We start from the raw sequence: 27,233 nt of genomic DNA on the forward strand, positions 1-27,233 counted from the left end.
GTGTGGTGCTGAGGCAGCCTGCGCTCACCGTCGCACGGGCAAACACGCTCCAGCCTTTGCTGGCCTTGTTACGCAGCGCCTTGCTGCTGACCTCCGCCCCCCAAAGGTAGAATAATTTTCCAAATTAATAGACTGTGTGACAGTCAGATGTGCCTGCGACCGATAAAACTGATTGAAGGGCGTTCGAGATCATTGCTGAGGCGTGGCGGCACGCCTTGGACGCGGTAATGATGATCTAGTACTTTCTTTGCCTAATTCTGTAAGGAAATTTGGCCTGCATGGCTGTGTGCTTCGTCTGTCTGCCAGTTCTCATCCTGGCTGGCTTTAAATGGTTTAACCGGTTTTAACTAAGTTTGACCCGAGGACAGAGTTTTCAAAGGTACTGATTGTTCCAGCTGTGTAAAAATGGAGCTGGCCAGGCGGAGGGCAGTGTGCCCCCGAGAAGGGAAACTCGTGTTCTTCACTTCGGTTGGCGGCTCAGGCTGCACACGCTCACGCGATTCACCTGGTTAACTGCTAAGGGTAATCGTGTCCAAAGCTTAGGGCGTGCCTCGGATGTGTGGACAGGCCATACGTGTGCCTCCTGAACTCAGAAAACAAACTAAAATGTACCATCGCAATAGCCCTAAAATAGATATTCTCCATCTGCTTACTGCCAAGTTCTTGGAAACCTTCTTCTGTAGAATCTGAATCTCAGCATATGCCACACGCTATTATTATATCAGGCTGAACTTGAGTGTCATCCTGTAGGGCAGTTTCTGTTCTGACCTTGTGCAGTACCAGCAATGATTGATGAAAGTCTGAATGTATCAGAAAGGGATAGATACATTTCACCTGACAAAGTCCTCCTGTTACTTCCCAGTATTTTCTCCATTCCTTCTGGGCAGAAAGGATGGGTGAACACCATGCAACCTTGAAAACAGGAAAATATAAATAATTGGTAGGGAAGATACTTAAGGGGCAATGCAGTCTCTCACAAAGCAGGGCTCATTTGATAACAGATGACAAATATAAATTGTGCAGTAGGTGTGTTTTTAAATTCATACCTTTGGTTTTCTTGTATCCTTATTACTTCTGTTGTGCCCGGCTGTCAAAAACATTAATTCATTTTGCTTTGGTTTCATTACTTTCCTTGCATGAAAGTGCTACATTTAAAATATCATATTGACAAATTTATATTCACTACAGGTCCATTAAGAGTCTTTCTATAGAATGAATACTGTATTTGCTTCCACCTGGCTTACTTATCTTCTGAGATAACTAGATGACAAGAAGGGCATTTCAGGTTTGTAGGACATTTCTTATTTTAAGTTCAATAGCATTGCTTCATTTCAGTAGTACTCAATATTTAATGGGCTGTGGGAAAAATATTATAGCAGAAGAGAGATTTCTGAATTAATTAAATCCTTCGTGCTGTATATACTCTATATTTAAAGTCAAATTGTTTGGTTTTGCATATGCATTATTCAGAGTACTTTCATTTGTAACTTTACAAAAATCTTTGCAGTCTCACCTGTAAGAAGAATTTATGGAACAGACTGTCAGACTTTTTTAACTGGAAAGTTTAGCTCAGTTCAGGAAGGACATTGAGGTGCTGGAGCGGGTCCAGAGAAGAGCAACGAGGCTGGGGAAGGGACTTGAGCACAAGTCCTATGAGGAGAGGCTGAGGGAGCTGGGGGTGTTTAGTCTGGAGAAGAGAAGGCTTAGAGGTGACCTCATCACTCTCTTCAACTACCTGAAGGGAGGTTATAGCCAGGTGGGGGTTGGTCTCTTCTCCCAGGCAACCAACAATAGGACAAGGGGGCATGGGCTCAAGCTCCGCCAGGGGAGGTTTAGGTTAGATGTTAGGAAGAAATTCTTTACAGAGAGGGTAATCAGGCACTGGAACGGCCTACCCAGAGAGGTGGTGGATTCACCATCCCTGGAGGTTTTTAAAAAGAGATTGGACGTGGCCCTTAGTGCCATGATATAGTAATTGGAGTTGGATCAGGGGTTGGACTTGATGATCTTGGAGGTCTTTTCCAACCCAATCTATTCTATGATTCTATGAAAATTGTGACTACAATGTGTAGGATTAGTAATGGCTCTATCCAGCCTTCTTGCGGTGTAAAGGGTAGTAACGTTCACACTGAAATCACTCTACAGATTGGCAGCCTATCTGTTGTCTTTTAAGAATACAGCAACAATGATAATATGAACATCTCACACTCAGTTCATTGTAGTTAGTACATCACCTTTTTGCCAGATCAGAAACTTTAAGTTGTAATTATCAAATTAATAGTCTATTAAAGTCTTAAAGATTCTGTATTACATAAAATTATCTCCCCCCTGGCCCCAATGCTTGTATATATAAATAAAACAATAAAATCTCCGTATCTGGCTCATGTGGTTCTGAGTCATTTTTATAACAAGGGTCTGACTAATTTTTTTAAAATCTTATGGGCCAAATGAGAACAAAATTGCTACACAAAGATGATTCATTTGCTGTTAAGAAGGCTTATGATAGTGGCCATTAGAGGGTGATGTTCCTAAACCAGAACTACCCCAAATCAATAAAATAGTTTCTATGTGTGATTTTTTATTTCTTTTTTTCATCGTGGTACATGAGTTTTATCTTCAGCATATTAATTTGGATCATCCTCATCTATGCCAATGTAAGAACTGCACTTGGCTTTCTGCAGCTTAACAGAATGAGAAGTAAAAAGAAAAAGGAAATGAATAGGCGTTATTGTGCATAAAAGTCTGCACTAAGTTAAAAGCTAAACCAGGAAGGAAGTTACCACCACTATACTAGATGGGAGTGCTTCAGTGACATGTGCTTGCTTTTGAGAAAATCAGTACTCTTCAGATTAGGACTAGGAATAATTACCATGTTTATTTTATGTTTACCTGAATTTTTCAAAATCCATGAAGGTGAGTGATCAGCTTTTAAAATAGCGTTTTATTTATTCTAAAGTCTGATTGCAATTTAAAAGTTGTCACGTGCTTTCCTAAAAGCAATGTTAAGGATGCTGTACTCATATGGACTTTGCAAAGCATATACATTTTCTTCATTAGATTTTTAACCAACAGAGTTAATTATATGTGGTCATTTGAACGGAGTTTGTCATTCATTTATGTACATCGCAAAATTTTTGGTAACTATTTCCATGCAACTGTACTTTTGCTATCTTCATCATGAAAATAATACTTAAGATCTGTATGTTGTTTAATAGCAGGTACTCATGTCTTAAAAAATAACTTTTTCTAAGTTTCTATATGTAAATGCCTATAAAACTTTGTACAATTACTGTCTGGTATGAGATACTGTCTGTGAAAGAGATATGCAGTGGTAATCTGACAGAAAGTAGGGTGGGATAGATGTAACTGAGTGAAGCAAATCTTTTAACATAAATCTCAAATACATCTAGGTGATCCTAAAGGTCAGTACTAGATTTAGGATGAATGCAAAATATATGTGTGTAAGTTATGCATTCAGTGCTTTGTTAAAAATCCATAAATAAATTAATATTAAAATAGCTTTGTCACATCCATTCTTAAGTAAGCTTTTGAATAGATAAATGTTATAATAAAAAGAATCCCTTAGACAAATGATGTGTGCTCTCAGGCATCATGAAATGAATTATTTATGAAGCATAATTTTCTGAAAAAAAAAATAAAAAATCCAGATTAGGTCACTTATATTTACATTTCTATTTTCATTAACCACGAGAATAAACATGACAGTAGCTAGAATATAATTTGTAGATTTTTATAGTTTATAAATGAACAAACGTGGTAAGCTGTCAGAAGTTTTGAATATCATAAACTTGATGAGTCAGTTTAAGATATTGGAATAATTAATGTTTCACCTCCATGCAAAAGTAATCAAACTATTTGTTAGCACAAACTATGCAAATAAACAATAACATGACTCTTACCAGAAGAAAACCTTGACCTTACTGTCAAACATCAAAGAGTAATTGCATTTTTCCACAATAACTTTCCCAGATTGCTCTTATTGGAGATGCTTTATTCTGCAATAGCTTGATCACTCCAATTCTCATATCTACATGCAATCTTAATCACAGTGTGTCTAAAATAAGATTGTGAAGTATATGAGCAGAATACAGCACAGAATTATATTTGGAAAATTAGAATCATTGTCATATTTTGGACATTCTAAAAACTGTATAACTATGTAACAGACAGTATAACAATGTCCAAATTACACGAGAAAGTAAATATGTTGAACTGTTTATTTTGAAAATTCTTCTGGTTCATTGAAAACCTGCTGGAAAGTGGTTTTGTTTCAGATGTTGTGGCAAACCCAAAATGTATGGAATTACTTTGCTGTAGATGTTTCAAATCGGTGGTTACCCCAGGAAGCCTCACCACACAGATTTGTTGTCAAGAAATCTTGGAGAAATGAAACACAGTCACTGCATCTTCCTCTGTGAGGCGTTCCTAAATGAGTGTCAGAGACCTCCTTGTTCCACAGGCTTTTCTAAGATCTTCATGTTTTTAATATAAACTCCAAAATGATGGGCAAGCAAAGTATATAGATAGAAATAAGTGAAAATTGGATGTTTTATCCCAGGGGAAGCTCCAGCATTTATTTTCGTTCTGGAGTGGGAATAAAAATTGAAATTTCTCATTAGACAGAAATTTAGGGGGAAATAAATTTGCGAAAACCCAAGTCTTTAAAAATTTATCAAAATTACAGTTCATCATTGCCAAAAGTGAAATGTTTCCTCTATATTTGTTAAGCAACCCACTTGCTTGGTTAGGAGTCATTGAACCTTTAAACTACACTGCTTTAGAGCAGGAGGTTGTTGTTTCAGAACCTGAAGCTCTCAATCGCAGTCCTGTCCTCTGCATCCAGCTACTTGATGGAGTGCATCTCCTTTCATCTCTCAGTTGTGTATTCCCCTGCTTGTACTGTAGGCCTTGTATCTTTGCAATCTTATGTGACGACTATCATTTCTGTAAGGAAGTGATTAAAGATGCAATCTTATATACTGATTAATTAATTCAAAACAGAATACCAAGATCAAATGAAAAAAAAAGTCAAGCCAATCCCAAATGAAATATTTATAATTTTACCGAGAAGCAAGATTTTTACAAATTCAGATCTTCCCTTGTGAATAATTTCATTTTAATGGAGTTGGACAATCTATGGAAAACCCCCCTGTTAATAGAGGCTTAACAAAGGAATTTTATAATCACAGAATTTCCTAACATTAAGCATGCAGGTTACAGATCTTGAATATAAAGCAACTTCCTAGAGATACTTCGCATGGTTTCGTCTCAGTGATCCTCTTAACTCTTCAGGCTGTCTGCGTTCAGATTTCACAAAACCCTTCCCACATCTCCAGCGATGTTTACGTTTGGGAGGGTGCTTCCCAGCCCTACAGTAAGGAGGAAGCTTCTTGTGGGTACGGCTCTTTGTCTGGCCTGTAATCCACTGAAAAGGCTAGTCGTTTTGCAGCCCTACTTCCAGTGTTCAACACTATATATCCCTGCCTAGAAAATCCACCATCCTGTGAGTTGGGAGAAAATAAAATTCACTGATGCTAGATAGTTATTAGAATGGCTTTCTGAGTAGAGATCTTTCAAGAAGATGGTGTGCACCCTCCCTAACAAGACAGCATTCAAACTTTTTCCACTCAGATAACAGACCTTTTACATACCTACCACATGGCTCACAGGCAGCTCTGGAGCGAACCTGTCTAGCTGTGTGTGAAGTCCAAAATGAACTTCATAATGCTGTGTGTAGACTGCTGTCACAGCACAGTCAGTGGATTCCCAAGTCCCCATTCAAATTTCCTGGTGAAAGGTGTATGGTAGGGAATTTCCACTAGGTGACCTGGAGAGCTGTAGCAGTGGTATTAGACTAGTTGCTCAGATGCACACATGCCTTGCCACAAGAACAGGATGGGCATTCAATTTCTGCTCCTTGCTCATCTCCAAAGAGAAGCTCTGTGCAAAATGCCTCCGTCAGCTGGAAGAATTTGACCTCAGGAGCCTGCTCCACTCCAGGTTGCATGGGTCAGATATTAAGTGTTTTCAGGAAAATATTTTGACTTGCCTCGTGGGAAGATCAAGCCCTAAAGTTTGTCTGACATGTTTCCATTTTCTATTAAAATTAGTTATTTCCTTACCTGCATAGGCTGTGTATTTTACCTTTCCATTTATTATGTTTTATAAGGAGTTTATGACTCTCTGATGTACCATTAGTGAAGTGAAGATAATTAACTTTGGCATTGGATTTTATTTCTGTATCCTGTCTGAAATCCTGCACTGAACCGTTTCTGAGGTCAGCCTGCTGCAATGTGAGCACAGGTGGCCTGTTGAAGCTGTCAGATTGCAGCTGAGCACTGGAGCAATTAAAGGCTGTGTTTTTCTCTCTATATATAAGGATTTAGGAACACATTACTCCAGTTATTCATAATTGGAGTTAGATGCAAAATTTCTTCTCCATAGAGATGCAAGGGTACTACCAAAATTGTAAGCTCAGCTACAAAACTGTAGGTTAGTGCTGCACCAACTCTGGGAAGTGGTTATTTGTATTCTTAAATACATATTTCATGTTGGGGTCCCAGAAGTTTTTTATTCTTAATTTTTTTTTCATGTTGAAAAAAATAGTTCAAAGTTAACCCAAGTAAAAATGCATGATTTGTACAGTAAAGTCTTACTTTAATGTGGAAGACAACTAAAATAATGCTTAATAATTAATTCTGAGCGTTTTTTGCTACTTGCCAGAACTGCATTAATGTACTCTAGCTACAGTAATTTGATACTGAAATTTGACGGTGAGTACCAAACCCAATGGTCATAATTAAGATTTGTGTTTGTTGGCTGAATATAAGAGAACATGAAGGGTGTGGTTGGAGGATTCAGCAGCATTTCTATGTATTTTCACTGCGTGGCTTTAATGTCATTGGAAATAAAGTTTTCATTCTGATTATAGCTATTTTACAACATAATTGCACTGGTGTGTTGCAACTCCACGGTTCCAGGGCTAAGTTCCCCCTCCAAACATGAGTGCTTTCATCTTCTTTTCAAGTACAATCAAATTGGAACAGCTTTGAAACAGGAATGTGACTAGATACCACCACAGATTCAAGTTAGTATTACAAGAGATTTCATACAATTCATCAATAAAATCCAGCATTGAGGCTGTGGGAAGAATCTGTGCTTGGCTTTCTCTCACTTGCTGATGCATTCAATACGCTGCCATAACTCTTAAGAAAGTGCATTTCAGCTTAAGGTGGATAAAGGATCTATCACATGATGCTTCCATGCACACATGCACGTATTTGTCTGTGTGTCCTATATGACTGTCTTGCTAATATAGTACTTTTTTTTTTTTTTTTTTACAGCTAACACTGTAATTGTGTCATGTGTGGATACCTGTTCATCAAATAACACCACTTTTCCACTTTGTACGTTTAAAAACTCTTGCAAAAGATCAGCACAACAAAGAAGAGAAAACCAGACTATTTTACTGAAGGCCATTGTAAATAATTCCAATTTCCAAAATATTGTGTGTATTTGCCAGTCCTCCAGGAAGGAACAACAGTCAAATACTAAACACACGGAGTGTGATTCCAAGAGTGATGTGAATGTTGATCATCAAGTATCAGAGTCAGTAGCTAAAAAAAGTAAGTATGGGAAGAGAAATACTTAATTTTGAAGTTCTTAATTACAACATAAAATACATGTTTTTATTTGGTAGTTAAAAGAAAATTATAATATGCTGCTGTTGTCTACAGTCTTTGCAAATCTATGAACAACCTTTGTTTTAGGTTGTCTGTGCATGGCTAGAAAATGCAGGTCTTATGCCAGATCCTCAGTGGCATTCATTCCTGGCTGTCAGTGAAACATGTCAGTAGAAAAATGCTGGTTTATTTTCTTTGAAGATCTTGTACGAAATCGGGAGTAGGGGTGCATCATTATCTTCGGGGGGCTTTGCATTGATCTGGAAGAAGGGTGCTGTGCGAAAAGAGTGCCTTATCCAGCAGCAACCTGGAATATTTCTGTTGCAAATTTGACGTCTGCCATCCAGCTTTTATGAACAGTTTTATATCCCCATCTTTATTCTTTTAATCTTGCTAAATTTTCTAAAAAATTTGTTTTTAAGGAGTTGTAGTTCTGATCAGTTTTCACGCTGAAGGTGCTTTTAAATATCATTGAGGGACTCTACATGTAGATTGCTGATACTGTATGAAGATTGTGAGCAAGCATTTGAAGAACTAATTCAAAGATGGTAACTATTCAGGTGGCAGCTCTACAAGAAATAACCGTTTTTTGTGCTTGTAGTCTATGATATCCACAACTTTGTAGTATCAGAAATGGCCATGCATGTTTCACGGAAGGCAGCACTGAGTAAGGACTGGCACAGCAACACAGAGAGGAGTTCAGCAACATCCACATCTTTTTCAGAGCAGTAGCAGAGTATTATTTCTGTGCCATATACACTTAACAAAGTATCTGGAAACTTTTGGGGAACAGGATGCCTCTAAATTTTGCTTTCCTAACATTGTCAGCAACAGAGGCAACAAGCCAAGTCCTGAATATGACAAATCCAGCTCTCTTCCAACTGCATAATACTCCGTTCTCAGTTATACCCATACAACTCTCACACTTTTTTACCATGTCTCACCTAGCTACGTTTCTTGTTGACATTGTGCAAGTCTCACAGCTTGTGTGGTTTGGAGTGAAACAAGGACCTTCTGCAACTGTTAGCAGATAGACTAGATGCACGCTTCAAATCTCTGTTATGGCTTTTACTTGGTTTTAATTTTTTTTGTAGCCTGATTTTTGTCTGTTACCTTTGACAACAGATGACAAAACAACAGAAGTTCGAAAAGCTCTGAAGCTGGTAGTAGAGTAAAAAAAGGGGCTACAATTTGCAGGGGAAATATATTTTGTATAGATAATCAATACTTTTCAGATTTGTTCAGGACAACTTTACTTGGTATTCTTTTGTCCATTTTATCATAGTCAATAAAGTAAGAGCCCACTGTATGTTCTTGCAAATGAAACAGAGAATTTATTTTATTGTTCTTTCTGAGAGTTGTCTGTTTGACTACCACATGTTATATAAAAGTTTTGTTTTAATTTTTATTTCCAAAATCAAAAGGCTCACTTGAAGTGCAAACAGAAGATGTTATTTATTTTTACAAATATTTTAATTTCACTATGGTTTCTGAGAAAGAAGAAGTAGAATGTAATACTTATTGCCTGCTGGAAATCCACATCAATAATTCTATAGTCGGAGGAAGAAATGCAGCCAAAGAATACCTGAATCATTCCTGTCTAGTGGCAATGATGGAAGACCAAAACGACTGTATAAATACCTCACTGCAACTGAAGTCTTACATGGAATGTAAGTTACAAAGGAGTGTCAGAATGGAAATCAAACCAGATACAATATCAATCTTGCAAAAAATCTCCAGTAGATAGTTCTCTGCTTTCAGCAACCATTTGGAAGTATTTAAGTATTTCACAAGAAGCAAGCACAATTTTGATCATGTCTTAGTAAAAGGAACTAGGCTTAGTTTTCCCAGAGGACAACATGTCAGCTTTCTAAATTTCTCTTCATACTGCAGGAGTTTTTTGGCTGGTGCCTGACCATGGTCAGGGCTTTCAGTGCATCTATATGCAACACTTACCACCTGGGAATTGCTGAATTATTACATTCCTCTATTTTTGTGTGGCAAATGTATTTTGTGCTGTACCTTTGCTGGAAAAAAATATGTGTTTTGGAGTTGTCTAAACCTATGTTAAAAAAGTCCAGATAAAATCCTAGAGAAGAGAGGGCAGCTTAATTTTCATTTAAATAAGTAGGTCTAGCTATGAGAGTATAGTTTGTAAGCTGGCTTGCTAACTTGTATCAAAACTATGTGCTAACCACCCTTTCCTAATGGTGATTTACCTGGGAAGCAATTATCTCAAATGAACAATAAAAACAATAGATCTTTGTTCTATTTACTTCAAAACAAAGCTCAGGGCTTTGAATAGGCAAGGTTGATATACAAGTCATTACAAGTCACTACAAGATGGGGTAGAGTACTCTATTTGAAAGGGGCCTAAATGACTGTATAAAATAAACTTTTAGTTCTGAATTAGGAGAGATGAGCTGTGCTTGCCTCAAAGAGCCATGGGGTTATTGGCAGTTACCTCATGATTTCTCAGTGGAGAAGACCCACAAGGGGAGTTGATGTAGGTCTAATTATACTATTCTAAGGCAAAGAAAGGAAGACAGTGGTTTGGCTATAGTCTGTAATTTGATTTTATATGAGTCATAGTAACATAATTGGTTTTTAAAATAGTTATTTCACAATGGTAAGGTATGCATTAACATGCAGCTGCCAAAGAAGTTTGAAAGGTTTTAAAACAAATAGGGAGGAAAGTTCCCCACATCCTTTCTCTGTGATATATAGTCCTGGCTTGTACTAGTTGCTAAACTAATTCCCTGCAGAATGTGGGTGCATTTCTTCAGCAGCTGTTGTCTGAAAGAGCAGCCTATCTCCCACACCCAGTCCCATGCTAATTTTCCCCCAAGGCAGCTTTGATTAAAAAGAAGGGTCCTGTTGGTGGCATTTCCTCACTTTTTGTTAAAATAAAAATCTATATGTAGAATCTTACTTTCTCTCATATATGAAGATGGACCAGGAGGTTGAGAATGCCAGTACAGGCCAGTGTTGGACAGTGGACCAATTCCTTCTGTGCTCTATCCAAACAAAGAGAGGATATATATTACCCTTTTTCTACCTTAAATAGAAATGTTGACCTTTGAAGCGTTTTCTTCCTGTCTGAGTTGCATATAGCAGTTTATACAAACAGGAAAACTTTTCATTCGGCTAGCTACATATAACTATTTCAGACATGGGGAGGTAGATACAGGTGAAAATGAAGCTAAATTCTAGATAGGAAACTTAGTGTCAAACAAAAAATAAGGCATAATCTTCTGTTTTGTTTTAAATTTTCATCTGTGGGGATAGGCATGGTCCAAAAACCTATCAAGATCAAATGTTCTGCTTTTCTCTGCCAGTGATTTTCTGCTTCATTTTATCTCTTCTACATTTTATGGACAGATCCAATGTGTATGACGAAGATCATTTGGCTCACTATGATTCCAGTAGTTTTTGTGTTTACTATTTCAGTCGTCATCTACAAAATAGTCCAAGAAAATGAACAAAACTGTAAGTAACAAGTCAGTCTGCTTGAATTTAAGTTTCTATGCAATTAAAAATTTATTAATTTACAATAATAAAGCTGTTGATTTAAATGTGGTTCTGACACAAATATTTTAATTGTAATATAGTAAAAGCTTCTTACAGAGCAATTGAAATAACTCAGGTGATTGATATTATCACCTCTCACCTCTGAATTGTGGGTGCAAATCCAAGAGTGTAGATGATGAATGAAATACGGGGTTTTTGACAGACGCTTGGTGGCCTATGATCCTTAGTGGTATGAACTTGTGGTTTCAGACTGATTCCACTAGATAAAACAATTACAGTTGAACCCTGTTGAAGGTCTTAAGCAGAAATGCCAATGACTCAATAAAAGCAGATTGAAATACCCTTTCCTTCCTGAAGATGATTCATCTAGGTCATGGTCAAGAAAAATTACAGGATAGATATGAGGAGATGTGCACTCAGCTGTCTGCCCTAAAAACTGGTTGTCTAAATTCAGTGGTGGTGTACTCCCAAACAGGTCAGCCAAGCTGTGCCTTCTTAACCCCAGAGCTGAATAAAGCCCAGATTATGTTTCTTGTCTTTGCTGTTATTTCAGCAATGAAAATATTACTGTGATTTCTGAATCAGCACTATTGACTATTCCAAGTGATTAAAACTTTGCTATTAAAGAACTTGTCCTTATTTCAGAGACTGAAACAATTGTTTCTAGAGAATAACTTCACCAGCCAAGACAGGTTCTTCCTATGCTATTCACTTGGGATACAGGCTGAAATCGGGATTCACAGTATTTCTTCTAGCAATATACAGGGAAGAATGCAAGAATAAAAGTGTAGGAGTACCCTGAGCTTGAGGCTTTTGAGCAATCAAGATAAAGTCCTTTGCACGAAGGCAGTACAGAAAATTGGCTGCTTGTCAGCTGATGGTCCTTTTTTTTTCCATCCCAAATTAGAAGTAGGTGGTACAAGGAGCACACTCCCTTTCATCAGTGTGAAAAGAGTGTTACTTAACCAGTTACCTGAGATAATAGCTCTTAGATACTTTTCACAGCAATTTCCTGAGACTTTCTGCCTGTGTCAGCCCTGAGCGGGCAGAATGCCTCTGGACAACCCAGCATTTAGTTGCTATTACCAGGCAGATGTCAATTCTCCTTGTAGTCCAGAGCTGCCAAATGGAGACCTTGGTCACAGAGGTAATAAAAAAATGATGAGCCATATCCATTCCCCAATCATCCTTACTGTATCCACAGCTGGTTTTGTAAATGAAAGAGCAATAGGAGTCGAGATCTAATCATAACTGAACAGAAGGAAGAAGAGTGCCCACACATAAAATATTTCTGTGATTTTTTTGCATAATGTAAATATTTTATGCATATACTTTAGTGAATAAGCCAAATTGTTGCTTAAAATGGCAAGTCTGTGTCCCCCCTTCCCAAATGATTAGAGAAACTCCTTATAAGATTATATTGGCTAAAATACGCCATCTTTTACTTATTGCTAAACCCAAATTCTGAGACCTATTTTATGTATATGAAAATCCCAAAAAGTGTAAATTAGGTTTTTATAAGTGTGCTATTTGATGCTCTAATTTAAAGGTCATTTATTTGTAATTTCAAAGCTACCTATAAATGTCATGAATATGATATTCTATGCTTTGAGTCATAACATCCTATTTTTAATGCAGAACTATTACTAGTGAAGATGCCTTTATTCTTAAACATCAGTTTTCTATTAAATGCAGGTTAAATGCCCTAAGGCTTCTAATGAGGCTTCTAATTAGTCCTTTGCTTCTAGAACACTTTTTATGTTAATAGAGGAATAGTATTTTTATTAGTTAAATTTACAATATGTAACATTATAGACAACATCTCTATGTTACTGACAAAAAGACAGGCACATAAAAATCAGATTTAAGAGCTGTATTCTTTATGTGTATATATAACAGTGCCACCTTTAATTGCAGGTCTATATACTCATTTTTTTCAGTGCTGCCCAAAGAACACAGTGGAATATTACTATGTGCCTAAAACAGCTACAGTCATAATTCAGTTAGTAGTTTTTCTCTTAATTTCTGAGCACTACTGAAAGCTGTTAAGAAATACAGAATTATTCATTTCCTCTTGAGACCTTCCAAGACATTCTGCTAGGCAGACTGTGAGACTTTCTGAAACATTAATGAAGTTATTTCTATGAGTGCATAAAATAAAATACCCAAATAAACTTGGTGAAGGTTACAACCGATCCATGACAAAGGAACTAGATTAGAAATTAGTCCTTTTGCCTTTTCCCTTCCACTCTTGTCTTACATCCACTTACAGAGCTTCCTTTGACATTAAGTGTTACAGTGCATGCTTAGGGCTTCAGCACATTAGATGTCCACTGGCTATTCATAAAAAAAAACATGACCTAAGTAATCCTAGTTTAATGAATTTCTTAAAAATGATGTTTTCTAGTGTTCTCAAAAGAAAATGTTAAAAATCAATTCTTCTATGCAAAATAGGAGTGAGCCTGTCATGAGAAGCTGGCTGAGCCCTGAACTGCCGTCATTGTAGAACACAGCTAACCATAACAGCTGCACAACCCACTGCAATAAGCCCACCAAGAGCACAGTATTAAGAGAGCAGCAGAAGGTTGGAAAGACAGAGGAGTTTATGAACTGGGTGCTGAGGACAGCCAGAGTGTTCAACCCAGCTCTCCCTCTCTCTGGGTGGTGTAGAGCTTGCTCTCAAACTGTGCTTCCACAGGTGAACACCCCACACTTGCGAAGAATCTACCAGCTTCGTAGGATGCCAGTACACTCTGTCCTTACTATTCCACAGGCAGCAGTGTGAGTCTGAACCTGTACTGGAACATGTACTTCTTTGACAGCCTTCCAGAGTTTGTTCAAGATACGTAGTATAGAGAAAGAAAGGAATAACTTGAAAGTAGCAAACCTGCATGTAGTTTCCAGAAAATTTCATTCAGGAAAATATAAAACATCTGGCCCTAGGTTTTCCCTCATCACTTTCTTTCAAAACCTTCCTGTTTTTTTCATGGAAGGTATTTAAGAGTTTAAGAATAAGATGTTTAACAGATTTCCATCTTATCAGTGCCATATGTAATTCTATAGTTGAGAATAATGCATTTTGTTTAAAACAGATTGTCAACAAAGAGTAGCAGCAGTTTCTACTATTCTAAGAAGAAAGAGTTCTAGACATGAAAGAAGAACCATATCTGCTACTAAAATTCATCCTTTTGCTGGTAAGTAATATAAAGTAAAATAAAAACCTAGTCAATCTTGAGGCCTGAAGAGGTCAAGAGCAACATTTTAAGTCTTTCCTGTTGTCCTGGTTTTGCTAGGATAGAGTTAATTAAGGATGCTTCAGATTTGTTTCAAAGTTACCTTGGTCCTACAAAAAGTTGATCTTGCTTATGTTATGGAAACACTTTTATATCATAAATAAATAATTTTGAAGATGAAACTGTAAGAAAACTTATGTATATCATGTGGGAATGCTTCTCCCAGTCTGTATTAATGACTTTGGGGTTTTTAAGTCCTTTTAATTTTTGATCATGTTGTGTGCCACATTTGAGGTTTGTCAGCTGAGTGCTTTGTGTGTATATGAAAAGTATACAGACATGTACACACGTGTATGTATGGTCTATGTGTTTGTGACTCTGCAAAATCTGCTACCATTGGATGGAATGGATGGCTGTAGCAGGACTCAGAGCATGACTGCTGGCACTTCGTAGCCTATTTCTAGGGAAAAATTCCCACAAAGTACAATTTTCTAGTCTCAGATAGGAATTAAAATGTGCTACACTTCTGCGAGTGTAGTATGTTTAGCACAGATAAATTGAATGGCATGGCTAAACCCAAAGTTTTGGTTCCAGAAATTAGGATTTGATAAAAAATTCCAGTTTGAGGGGAAATTAGCAGCTGTAGTTCTGAGTGTTACTGATATTGCTGAAATAGTCATATGCTTTAATAAATTACATGGATTCTGGTTTAATGAAGGGAGCTCTATCTTTAAAAAGATTAACATGGAAATGTAGAATAATAGCTCTGATTGGTGTCCTCATAACAATTCCCATACTGTAACCAAAACACAGTGCTTCCTATCTACTACAAAGAAAATTATCTCTATCCTTGCAAAAACAGGACAAATGGCAAACCAACCTCCCTCCAAAACAAGAACTACAAAGCTAGCAAATTAATTAAAAAAAAGGAAAAAGGTTTTAAATTTGGCTAGGCTTTGGTACCTCCCTGCTTGCTTTGTTGATTCTTCAGGAGTATGAGGAGACTCAATAATTTCTCTTTACAACTCAGTAACTCATGGCATTTCAGTTTTACCTAGGAAAGATTGAATAGCTCCCTGTCTGAACTCTCCTGGGAGTACAATTTATGCTCCTCGCTTTTAAAGCGCTGGCTACCTCTAAGTTGTATTTATGAGCTCATTATTTTCATCCTGCAGGAAAGGAATTATGTTTCTGACATCTTTTGTCTTGAGTAGCTTCACTAATACCATGCTTGTTTTATCAGCATGTTCACAATGGCATTTTTAGTGTTGTATATCCAAAGGCATTTTTGACAATGGAGTTTTATGGAAATTCAAATCTAGTTTTTTACTAGATTTTACTGAAGAGAATAGGAATCCCATAGTGGTCTGTCATTCTTACTTCCATGTTCCTCCCACTTAGGTCTATCCATTTAACCTAGAAAGATGCTTAGTTGTATGAACTGCTATAATAGGTTTTATTTTAATATGAAATTCTTTCATTCCACACACCATGATTCCAGTCAATCCAGTCGATTTCCTGATTTATATCAATATAATTTGAAGTGGAATCAAGACCATATGAAAAGAGATTATTCTTTCCACAGTTGCTAGGTTTAAGATTTGATACTGTGATAATGGATTATAAATAACTATCAATGACTTCTTCAACAGCCTTTGGTAATATATTCCCTGTCATAATTGCATAGCTTGGAATCTTGAAACAAAACATTGAGACCCACTGAAGACAATAAAATGACCCTGGAAACACTGTAATGAGGCTAAATAAATATGTATCTGAGAGGATGCAACAGTATCTCATATAGATGAAAAGATGTATACCTACTACTAAAAGGTTATTCAAAGTTCAGAGAGAATAAGGGGAGAAAAAGAAGGCAACCTATACTTTGAGAATTATTTCCTAGGCAGGCTCAGGAAATTACTGTCGTAATATTGCAGTGGTCCTACAAAAAGATAATTTACAGCATGGAGACCAGTTTTGTGAAACTGTTAGTGGCTGTATGTCCATCAATCATTGCTATTAAATCTGGTGGGTGAAGGAAAGGAGGAAAAATGTGTAGTATGTTCTCTAGGGTAGGATTAAAGTTACAGCCTTCCAAGTTCACGGTACTACAAAGGATTAAGCACAAATAATGAGGGCAGGGGAGCTTTAAAGCATTCTGGGCATAAATGCTGACTAAATCTTGTCTGTGCTGTTAAGCCAAAAAAGTATGGACTAGAGCATGGGTTAGACGGAGCATGTTTTCTAGACTTTGGATCTGTTCCTGCCATTGAGTTCATGTAAAACAGTCCCTTGAATGATATGAATTGACAAAAGCACAGTTCCCCTTAAATACAGCCACAGGAGAAGGGAAAGAATACAGGGAGGTTTTTCTTCGGTACAAGAACTACATATTATTTAAGAAGTGGCTGATCTGTATTTCCAGTCACAGAGCATTTTTGTGTCAAATAGGTAGGAATTGATAGCAGTAGCACATGGAAAATAATCCATAGAAGAAAAGTAAATTCCTTGCTTTGTGTTCATAACAGAGATTCCCACATAGGAGACTTTTATTGCAAGAATTTATTTAAGGAGCTTTCTCAAATTGAAGAGGCAGTAGAAGAGGTTTTTGGAATAACTTAATAAATTAATAATAGCAATTAGAAGGACCAGACAGTATTCTGCACAGTGTTTTAAAAGAACTCAGATAGAAACTGCTAAACTGTCATGCGCAGCTTGCTGCTTAAATCAGCCTCAGTTCCAGAGAAAGGGAGGCAGCTACACTTATCCTGCTCTTGTACCTTTCTCTTAGCCCACTTTCCCTAGACCACTTCAGTGCTTTTTGCACTACTAGCAACTGATTAAGTATAGCTGTTCTCATATAGCTGTATCCTAAAAAAAAAAAAAAATAAAAATCAAGCCTGGGGACATGGCACAGAATTCCTTGTTGGGAGCAGGCCAGTGTGTATGAACTGTACACTACATAAATTAAAAAAAAGAAAAAAAGAAAAAAAAGAGGTTGCACAGGAAACATTGCATAAATCAGGGCCTTTAATACCTGGGTTGAATCTGCCTAGCAGGGTCTTTTCATACTGGAAGTTTCATTAATGTAATTATATGGGTTATACTTAAGTGCGTATTTATATTACTAGAAGTCTACCACTATAAATTCCTATTTAGACCTTCTTTTCCCAGCATAAGAATTACAGTCTTTGTTTATTTTTATCTTATTTTGAAAGCAGCATAAGTTCTAGAGGAATAAAAGGCCTGCTCCCATTCCTATGTTAGAATGGGACTGTGCAGACAGACAATCATATTGTTAATATCACGATGTTATTACTCTTCAGTCTTTGTGAGCAACCTTAGTTCAAACCTAATGCTTTGTTCCACATTGCTCACATGGTATACTTCTCTCATTTTCTGTGATACTCCATTGGCTCATGGAGTCACAGTCTGGTTCATTACATTTTAGGAGACAAATATAGGATTCCCTGAGTCACTTCTCTTGACTCACTGTAATGCAAAGTTGATTCTCATGGATGGTAATTTTATAACTCATTCTGAAAGAAGGGACATTGTAGGATCATGGTGACAATTAGGACTCAGAGAATAAACCTTCAGGGTTTCTGGCCTGCAATTGTTTTCTGGACTGTTTAGACTTTGTGACATCCATAGCATTTGATATAAGTGCGCTTGATAGCGGTAATTTGCACATAAGAAACAACAAGACAAATTTCCTCTCAGTCATTTGAATTCCTGTATTGTTTTCTGTGCTATCGTATTAAAATAATAGTTCATCTCCCACAAGACTGGAGGAAATAGGCAAAATTCTGCCATCTCTCTAATGTATTGCTACAGCTTCAGATTAGTTGACAGGTTGGAAATAAAAACAAACTTTGACTGAATAGTGTCGGGGCTGGGTTCCCTGTGAATTCAGACTCATGCCTCCTTGTATTCTGCAATACATTTTCTTTTTAGCAAAGAGGACAGGCAAAATACATCTTCTACAGCAGCACATAGATGGAAAGCCAAGAAATGAGAAATTTGTTTCATCCTGGCCAAGTGAAGCATCACTTGTTTGATTCTGATCCTTTTCAGTTCCTGACATAGCTGAATAGTTGTCTTTTCCTCTGCAACTTAGATGAATAATGCTGGGAAAAGCAAAGCTTGTAACACTATTCAAGATTTTACACAGACTTAAAAGTTTCTGAGATGCAACATTTCCAGAGAAAAATGTGAAGCCTTATTACCACTTTGGGTCTTTTTTTATGTTTCAGAAAGGAGGATAAAATCTACAGCATGCAAGTGATTTTAGGGAGGTTTTCCTAGCCCCTGTATGCTTTTGGTAGAGCACAGGCTCTGAAGGGAATATCAGTCTACATTCCTATTCTTTCTGGGGTTGTCCTGAGGGTGAAACAAGATCCATTGCTATTTTTAAAACTGCCTCAGTTTTGTTTTAACTTTACTTTCATATTCAGTTGCTTAATTACCAAGATCCAAATTCTACTCTTTAATTGCATTTTTACAGAGAGAAACACAAATGATAGTGCCTGTGGAGAAGAGATGTAGCTACATACGAGAAGCACGGTTCATCCTCTTGTGAACTCAGTAGAAACCCATTTGCAGGTTTACAGAAATTATGGATGGTCAGGGACAGGATGGACCTTGAGTTAAAATATTATTTGTATTTTACAGTAGTTCTTTGAAAAACACATTAGGTCAACAGCTCTGAGTTCATTTGTCTGACAGTGCTATTTCTACATTTCTTTATCTGTATGCCAGTAAGATATGATATCAGGATCTGGATCAGGATCATATCAGGATTGTCAATGTGCTAAAGGCATCACCACACTTTTCCCTGCTTCTCAAGTGCATGCTGTCATCTTTGTTAACAACTGGGTGATACCCAGCAGCTCTCCCTGGGTGTATGACAAGTTAGCTGAGGCCACGTCACATGTTCCTGAATGGCAAACTGGGCTGCTCTTATGTGAAAATGAATCAGAAAGTTCACACTCTAAATTTCCATTGTTTCCGCTTAACTGGTCAACTGTAGGTTTTTAGTATTTTGGGAGACTCTTAGTTAACACCAAATTTGCATACTTTTGTATTTTGCTATTAGTAAAATTTTCAAGAGTAATTTAATTGCCTACTTTCAAGCTGCTTCCCAGGGAGACTTAGGAGTAACACGTTGTAGTCCCACTAGTACCAAGAGAAAGTTAAATACAAAACATGGTTAGTACTTTCAGGAGTTCCTGACGTGTGTCTGCATCTCTAGGCACTGAAACTCCACGTTGAAACTTTCTGTCCACCTCTGCCTTGTGTTCAGACAGGTCTCATTTATTTTCAAACTTGAAGATTCAATGTTTAACACTCTGCAGATGTATTTGCTGTGTAATAATATGGATAAAAATTATTTTAACTTTCAGTAGTGAAAACCAGCAAACAACAGATTCCACTTGCTGCACAGACCACAAAGATACTGCCTGTAATTCCTGAACAAGAGCATTGTCATGTGGGTGCATCAGCTGTAGAAGGTGAGTAAATATCTTACAACTCCAAAGATTCTGTTTTGCCTCATATTTTTGGCATTAGTAGTATGCAATATCTGGTCAAACTAAATTACTATTTCTAGCCAAGTATATGAGATGACAAACTGGAAAATGTGTTTTGTGTGAACTAGGTGGCAGGGAAACAAAATCAATTTTCCTTCTGCTGCCAAGAGTCATCTATAAAATAAAACGTTAGCTTTTTAAACCCTGTGTGTCCCTGAAGACCTCAGTGAAAATTCGAACGCTGTTTTTCTGGTATAGAATATTGTGTCCTGGACTTTGGCATTATGCTGGCATTTGTTTCTGACAAGGGCAGAGGAAAGAAACAATTTACAAATGATCTCTGAAGAGAATAAAGTCTTTGAAATAAATAGTCTGCTGATCAAATTCTGCAAACAAAAGGAATCAGTCACTCAGTTGTTATTACAGCAGTCAGAAGGCGTGACAAGAAGTTGGTTTCAGCTTAGAAGTAAAACTAGTCTCCCACTTCTAACTTTCTCCAGCCCTTGTACTCCAGTAAATTGTTTCAGGAAGTCCAGATGTAAGGAAACAAGTCTGAAAAGAAATGTGCAGTAAGAGACACCTCTTCCTGGCAATACTTGTAATGCCTATAAACAGAACAGATGCTACTTGAATAAGTAATACAGACTAATATATCAATTGCATAGACAAGGTTATGGCTACTTGCACAAATTATATGACTGTTTATGGTGAATCTTTTAGGTTAAAAGTTTAAGAAGGTTCTTCTTTACATCTATTTGAATTGGGTGGAGTTTTATTGCAAACTCAATATCATGTCCTGCTATCTTTTTAATGTGTTAAAAAAATTGATGTATTGAAGAGCAGTTTGATTTTTGTGCTTCATGTGGAACCATAAACAATGACGTTGTATGTTGAGAGCAGAGCTAAAGAAGAAGTTTTAAACATCATTGCTGACAAAAGATGAGGTACTGGCATAATAAATTAATAATTAAGCTAAATTATTGTTTGGCTTTTGAGAGAGACTAGCTTGGTTACAGGACAGTGTATTATAGTAATTAAAAATATTGACCACTTTTAAAATGATTTCCAGCCATAGATTTTATGAAGACTTACGAAGACAGGAAGTTGCCATTATTACTATTCTAAAATGAGGCTATCAGGAGGCAGAGAAAGATAATGTGACTGGGGAAGTCCATGACATAGATGAGAGCAGTTCTCAGATTCAGTTCAGCTGTTTGCCGTTTGGACTTCAGGCCCTTTCCCAGAGCCCCATCAGCTTTTCTGTAGGGCAGCTTCTTCCTTTCCCCAGGGACTCCTTCCAAGGACTTCAGTACCAGACCATTTCTTTTTGATACTTTTCAACTGTCTGTCAGTTAAGCCTTTATCTTCTCATATCTCTGTCTGCCACTTACTCACCCACTGTAATTGTTTCCTATGAGAGCATTTACTCTCAGGTTAAAACCAAGACATTTTTAAGGTTGTAATAGGATGTGTTTCCTGGGGGGAGGGAGGGGGGCTCACTAGCATTCAGTGCCTTCATTTATACAGTATTATGTCTGATCAGCAGCATGCTTTGTCCTTCCAGGATGTTGGGTTCACCAAAACTCATCTTTTAGAAGCAGGAAAAAAATCATCATGTCCCATTCCCATGCAAATTTAACTTTTGTATTCCTAGAGGTGGGAGATCATTGGGATGGATCCTGCTAGCACTCCTTTTGCTTTCATTATCTTAAGTGCTATGTATTAAAGGATAGAAAGAAGAGATGGAACAGCTTTGCAAATCTTTGATTGCTCTGTGGGGCAATAAATGAGATCCAGAACACTCTGGGATGAAGTTATCCCTTTCTTTAACCTCTGGGTCAGTGACTGAAATAAAAAGATTAAGTATCTTGAGAGACCCCGAACACCTTGCTCCAGTGCTGTGCTGCACAGAAGAAGGCTTGTTTTCCTGGTCATAATGCAGCCTTCCTGTCAGAAGCAGTGCTGGCAGGGAGTTGAAAGCTGGATGTGATACGTGGGATTAATGCTGAATGCATGAAATTGCAATGTTACATGGCATTGTGCAGAAAGATTATTAAAGGGTATGGCTGGAGAGGCAGGAACTTGGATCTAGATCTTGCCTTTCATCACAGTAGGTTTTGAATAACATTTCTCAAAGGAATACTGTCTCAAAGCTAAATACTCTGTGAAAATAATAGAAACACTTTCTGCTTTAGTTTTGCTTCACTTCCTGCAGAGAAACACTTCCCCCTTCATCTGATAAGGTCGTTACTGCTTGTGCTTGTGGGTGGCTCAGTAGCTAACGACACGACACTGCAGTTACAGAAAAGCTTGCTAGCTAGAAGACATTTTGGTTACTTTGGTTGTGGAAGAAGGTTGTGGTCTACTTTTCTCACAAGTGCTAGGGCTGTCTCTGTGAAGTCTCTAGAATGCTACTAAAGACTAGTTTGCTCATCAGGGAGGAGCTGGCTGCATTAGAAGTGCTGCACATGAACAGCTGAGTACTGAGACCGAAAAATGCCAAGATTATTAAATTCTCAGAATTGACAAAGACAGTTATAGACTCCACCAACTTGATAAAACCTGTTTTTTCCCAAGAAGGAGATGGGGTGGAGACAAACACATACCAGGAGCTTCTTGATCAAAAAGCATCATCTTTGTATCACACTACCAGCTGCCCCTCTGAAGGACATACATTTCAGACCACCGATACAAGAGTCTCAAACAAGGAAAGGTTCTAGCCTGAGCTAGAAACTTGAGAGAGCTCCACTGGGGATAGTGCTTACACCTGCCCTTCTCTGCTTCAAATCTGGCTTCAGTCTGGTTGGTAAGATTTACCCCAATGCCTGCACTGGATCAAATAGGCAAGACCAGTGAAGGCAAACCACTTTTGAGGTATGCTTTTCCTCATTTCCAGCTAGCTGGAGCTGCACTCAGAGAATGCATTCACCACAGCATTGTGTTTATTTGATTTCTGTGTCAGGAGGCTGGCTGTACAGTAGGTGTGGTAGATACAGCAGCAGCTGTAAGGAGGAGAAATGGAAAATCAGAGATCACTCTTACCACCATCATTAATGCTACTGAGCTGGAAAAACTGCTGACCACCTCAGCAATGGCCCTTAATCCAACACATTGAAAACTGAAAGGCTCGACAATGTTGTTTTTAGCCACAGAAATTTAATAAGTTAAAAATCCAGACTGGACAGGAGAGCAAAGTATTAGGCATATTATTTGCTCGTCCCTCCAATCTGAAACAGGGAATTATTTGTCTTGCTAAGAGATGGAGAGAGATCAATAATCAATAACACACTGATACTTTCTGCTGAACTTTTATCTTTTTGTCAGAAAAAGACATTTTTTTTTTATAAATGTCTTTTTAATGTCTTTATATTTAAGACAATACTGTTGATCATAGAGTGTAAATGTATTGATAGACATATGACCACACATGTGGCCACCCACATGTGTATGGTCATGTGTATCTGTATACTTATATCCTATGTGTGGATATATCTATATATCTCTATGTGTGTGTATTAGTGTGTGTGCATACAGATTTGAGTGCTGAAGTTAAGAATCCTCCTCTGTTTTTCTGCCATCTTTCATTAAACCACCGTATTAGTGACTGTCCCGGAAAAAATGAGCGAGCCAAGCCTCTCAAGTGCTTTAAGACAGTCTTCTCTTTCCATATGACAGCTGTAGATGTATTTCCGTAGTGCCATCAAAAGGTGACACGAATTACTGTGAATTTCAAGGCTGGTGTTTATTTTGATAGGAAGCATGAACATTTTATTCAGGGCAAATATTTGCATTTGGAGGCAACGGTGTTCAGGGGGCAGCATGCTAGAATGAGGCTTTGGAGAGCCAACTTTTTCTGTCTCTGCCGATGACACCTCATTACTGACTTGCAGTACTTGCATCAGCTGGTACTTTTAACTTTAAAAGCACTACTTTCATCAGCTATTGTTTCTAGCAGCTCTAAAACTATGGGATGTATATCTGGGCCTGCTTTTTTTTTTTTTTTTTTTCTTTTTAAGTGAATACTCTCTTCTGTGACAGATGCAAAGACAGAAACAAGAAGCTGGACTGATAGCAAGAAATCTGTGAGAGCAGACCAGAAGGATAAATACTGAATTCATATATCGAAGTGAGGCTACTAGCTCCCTTTACTTAAAAAAATGCAGGATGTGAAACTATAAGAAGACTAATGTTTCTGAACATACTTGATTCAATGTCTGTTCTCTAAAACAGTAGCAGCAAAGAATAACTGGAGTAAGAAAAGTGGACAAATAAAACTCAAATCACCATGCCTATTAAAACACTCCTACCTATGGTGAGCAGCCTATCTGAAGGTATGAGAGCATTCAGCAGATGATTTTGCTCGTGGTTAGCCCTGAAATCATTGTTATGTAGGGAAGATTTTGGCTTAACTTGCCCTTGGAGGCTTAAGAAAGCCTGTCCATGGAGTGACTTCGCTCTGTGTTTGTGTCCTGCCTGTGCCCTGCCCTGTCCTGTGGCAGTCTGTCTTTCCCCAGTGGTGCGGCCATGTGGAGTCTGGGCAGACTGGCTGTGCAGCCTGTTCCCTAGCAAAGGTGCACTTCAATCTTACAGTGATCAGGGCAGAATAAAAATCACACGGGTATAACACGAAGAGTAATTGTGAGCCCTTGCCTGCGTACTTCTGTCCCCTGCCTGTTTAAGGGGCAGCAGCATTGTGTTCTCTAAATCAAAAGGAGCATCAATGGATTTCTGGAATGACGGGACAGAACAGTGTTCACAGAATCACACAGAATCACAGGATGGTAGGGGTTGGAAGGGACCTCTGGAGATCATCTAGTCCAACCCCCCTGCCAAAGCAAGTTCCCTACAGCAGGTTGCACAGGAAAGCATGTTCTCTTTTATTTGGGGAAATAAGAGACAAATGCAGACCTGACAGTTCCAGGATGAAGTGCTGCCATTTTGAGGAAAGAAAGAAGGAAAACTCAGAGTCTTAAAGCCAATTGTTGTGGACTTTTTTTTTAAGTAAAAAGTGTCCAGCTGAGCTCTTGTTAGATTAAATTCACACAAATTGGTCACTATTACCCCAAACAGTTTATTTACTGCATCAGTCTCTTTGACAGTCAATGCCCCAAGGACAAGATGAAACAATCCTAGTGTCCTGCCTCCCATTAATTCTCTCAATAAAACCAGTGGACGTGTCAAAGGCTGCATAAAAGCTAATGAAAGTTCCACATCAGCAATTGCCAGTGATTTTTCGAACATTGCCTTTTGCCGTCGGCACTTCCTTGTTGCTTTGTAAAGAGCTTTGAGATCCTTGAACATGTGAGGTGCTTCATGTCTCTGTATTTCTTTCTGAGTTACAGTGTAGCTGTATAGTTAGATAAGACAAGTTGGTCTCCCAGTGAACACAGAATTTAAGGCACAGTCTCATCTTCAGGTGAAATGGATTAAAAAACTGGAACATCAGATATATGGCAGGTCACTGACAGGGACGGCGCGCAAGGGAAACATGTATGGCTAAAAAGGTGATGAGCTCTTTCACAGAAATTGTAAAATAAAAGAAGCTGATGGGTCTCTCTCCTCTGTTTCTAAAAGCACATGGACAGGAAACCTCCCACGCGGGGTGGTTGGCACAAGAGACCAGTTAATAACTACGTGTATGAGAGGCTGATTCCTATTCAGCTGCATTCCGAGTATCATCACTGCTATCATTTTCTAAGAATACCCTCCCCCAGCAATGTAGAAATTTAAAAGTGCAGATTCCAGTCTAACACGAGGAAAATTCAATGCAGGTCCATCCAGGGTATTACCTGGGCTTTGGCTCAGGCCCCTGCTGCTTTCCTAAACGGGTCTTTAAATGCCATCGTTGCAGAGCTTAGTACCACAAACAGAAAGGCAGCTGAAAAAATTATTTGCCTACTTGTTATTATGTGATTGTGGCTATATAAAAATGTTTTCATATTTAAAAGAATCCCTCTCTCATCTGTCTTTGAGCAAGACACCCACACAAACAACCGAAGACACAAATTATGCAGGGAAAACAGTGAAACTCATAGTTCAAAACATTCTAGCAAAGGCCCATACCATGTGTGCTCAGGAGAGAGAGGAAGATTACAGTTAAGCTGTTTTGATAAATCATGCATGTATTTGTAAAGAACAGTAGGTGTGATTTTAAATTGCTGGAATCCTTCCAATTATCCTTTTGACCCTTTTTCTGAAAAGCATAATTTCAGTGCTCAGAAGTGATAGTACCATAGTTAAAGTTATCATAAAATTGAGTGTGATGCTGCTGAAGGCAGAGTTCTTACTAATACTGACATACTGCATTTGCCAGTTGGCCATTTTTGGGAGACATAATTTTTTATGCTTTCACGAATTCCTGTAGATAATGATGAAATAAGATCTATGCCCCACATGCGGCTTTAAATTGTTTTCAGGACTGTATGCAGTCCCCCAATTACATATTTCTTTTTTAAATATAATGAAAGATAAATTCCTCCTCTCTTTCTGCTTTCTTAATAGGTTCAAGTCTTAACCATACATTAAAACAAAAACTCCTCTCAGTACGAAAGAGCTCACAGAATCAGATTGCTGAGCACATTCCGGAGTACTCGGCACAATTATTGGGCTCTGTATAAAACACATGCCAGGATGTGTTTCTCTCCAGAACAGACACTTGGAGGTTTTTGAAGGGAAGCACTCCTGTCTGCTTGCAGAACAGGGCTGTAATGGGCACTGTGCAGGCTCTTTAAGCCCCCTGTTCCATTAGCTGGCATCAATTTTTGATGCATTGTATCCTGCCTACACTTGTCATTTTCTAGCTCACTTCAGCAGCTGCTGCCTCCAGTATGATTGCACGGCCAAGGAACACTTCTTATCCCTGTTCCTACAATGTAAAGGAAAAAGGAGACAGATGTTGTTGTTGGGCCTGCAGCTAGGGGAACTACAAGAACAGGTGATGAGCTGCATTCACTTTGTCACTCAGTGTGAGAGTAAGAAGTACAGAAATCCTGCGCTCCCCGCCCCCCCCCACCATGGCATTGCACAGTTCCCTAAAACTGAAGATGAGCTTGACTGGGATCTGGGGATTTTCACATTTCAAGGCTCCTTATAACGTGCTACTCTGGGAGCTGCAGTATGATTTTCTAAAGTTTCATCAATGATTAGAGGAATATTTTTCACTTGGGAATGTGGAAAAAAGCTGTTCTTATTTAATTAATTCCAAATTTGGCCTACTGTATGAGTATAGTATGGGA

The 27,233-nt window shown here is 38.1% G+C and overlaps 1 protein-coding gene across 1 annotated transcript; it reads left to right on the top strand.

The window, feature by feature from the left end:
* Positions 1 to 2,813: 2,813 nt before the first annotated feature.
* Positions 2,814 to 26,615, top strand: TMEM156 (transmembrane protein 156). The gene is made up of 7 exons (XM_029084412.1): positions 2,814 to 2,913; positions 7,365 to 7,646; positions 9,203 to 9,373; positions 11,085 to 11,192; positions 14,327 to 14,428; positions 19,876 to 19,980; positions 26,500 to 26,615. Exons 1-7 carry the CDS (start codon positions 2,814 to 2,816, stop codon positions 26,613 to 26,615), a joined length of 984 nt encoding a protein of 327 aa, XP_028940245.1.
* Positions 26,616 to 27,233: the final 618 nt, after the last annotated feature.

This window comes from Antrostomus carolinensis, unplaced genomic scaffold (assembly GCF_000700745.2).
Source record: "Antrostomus carolinensis isolate BGI_N321 unplaced genomic scaffold, ASM70074v2 scaffold39643, whole genome shotgun sequence".
Taxonomy (NCBI): Eukaryota; Metazoa; Chordata; class Aves; order Caprimulgiformes; family Caprimulgidae; genus Antrostomus; species Antrostomus carolinensis.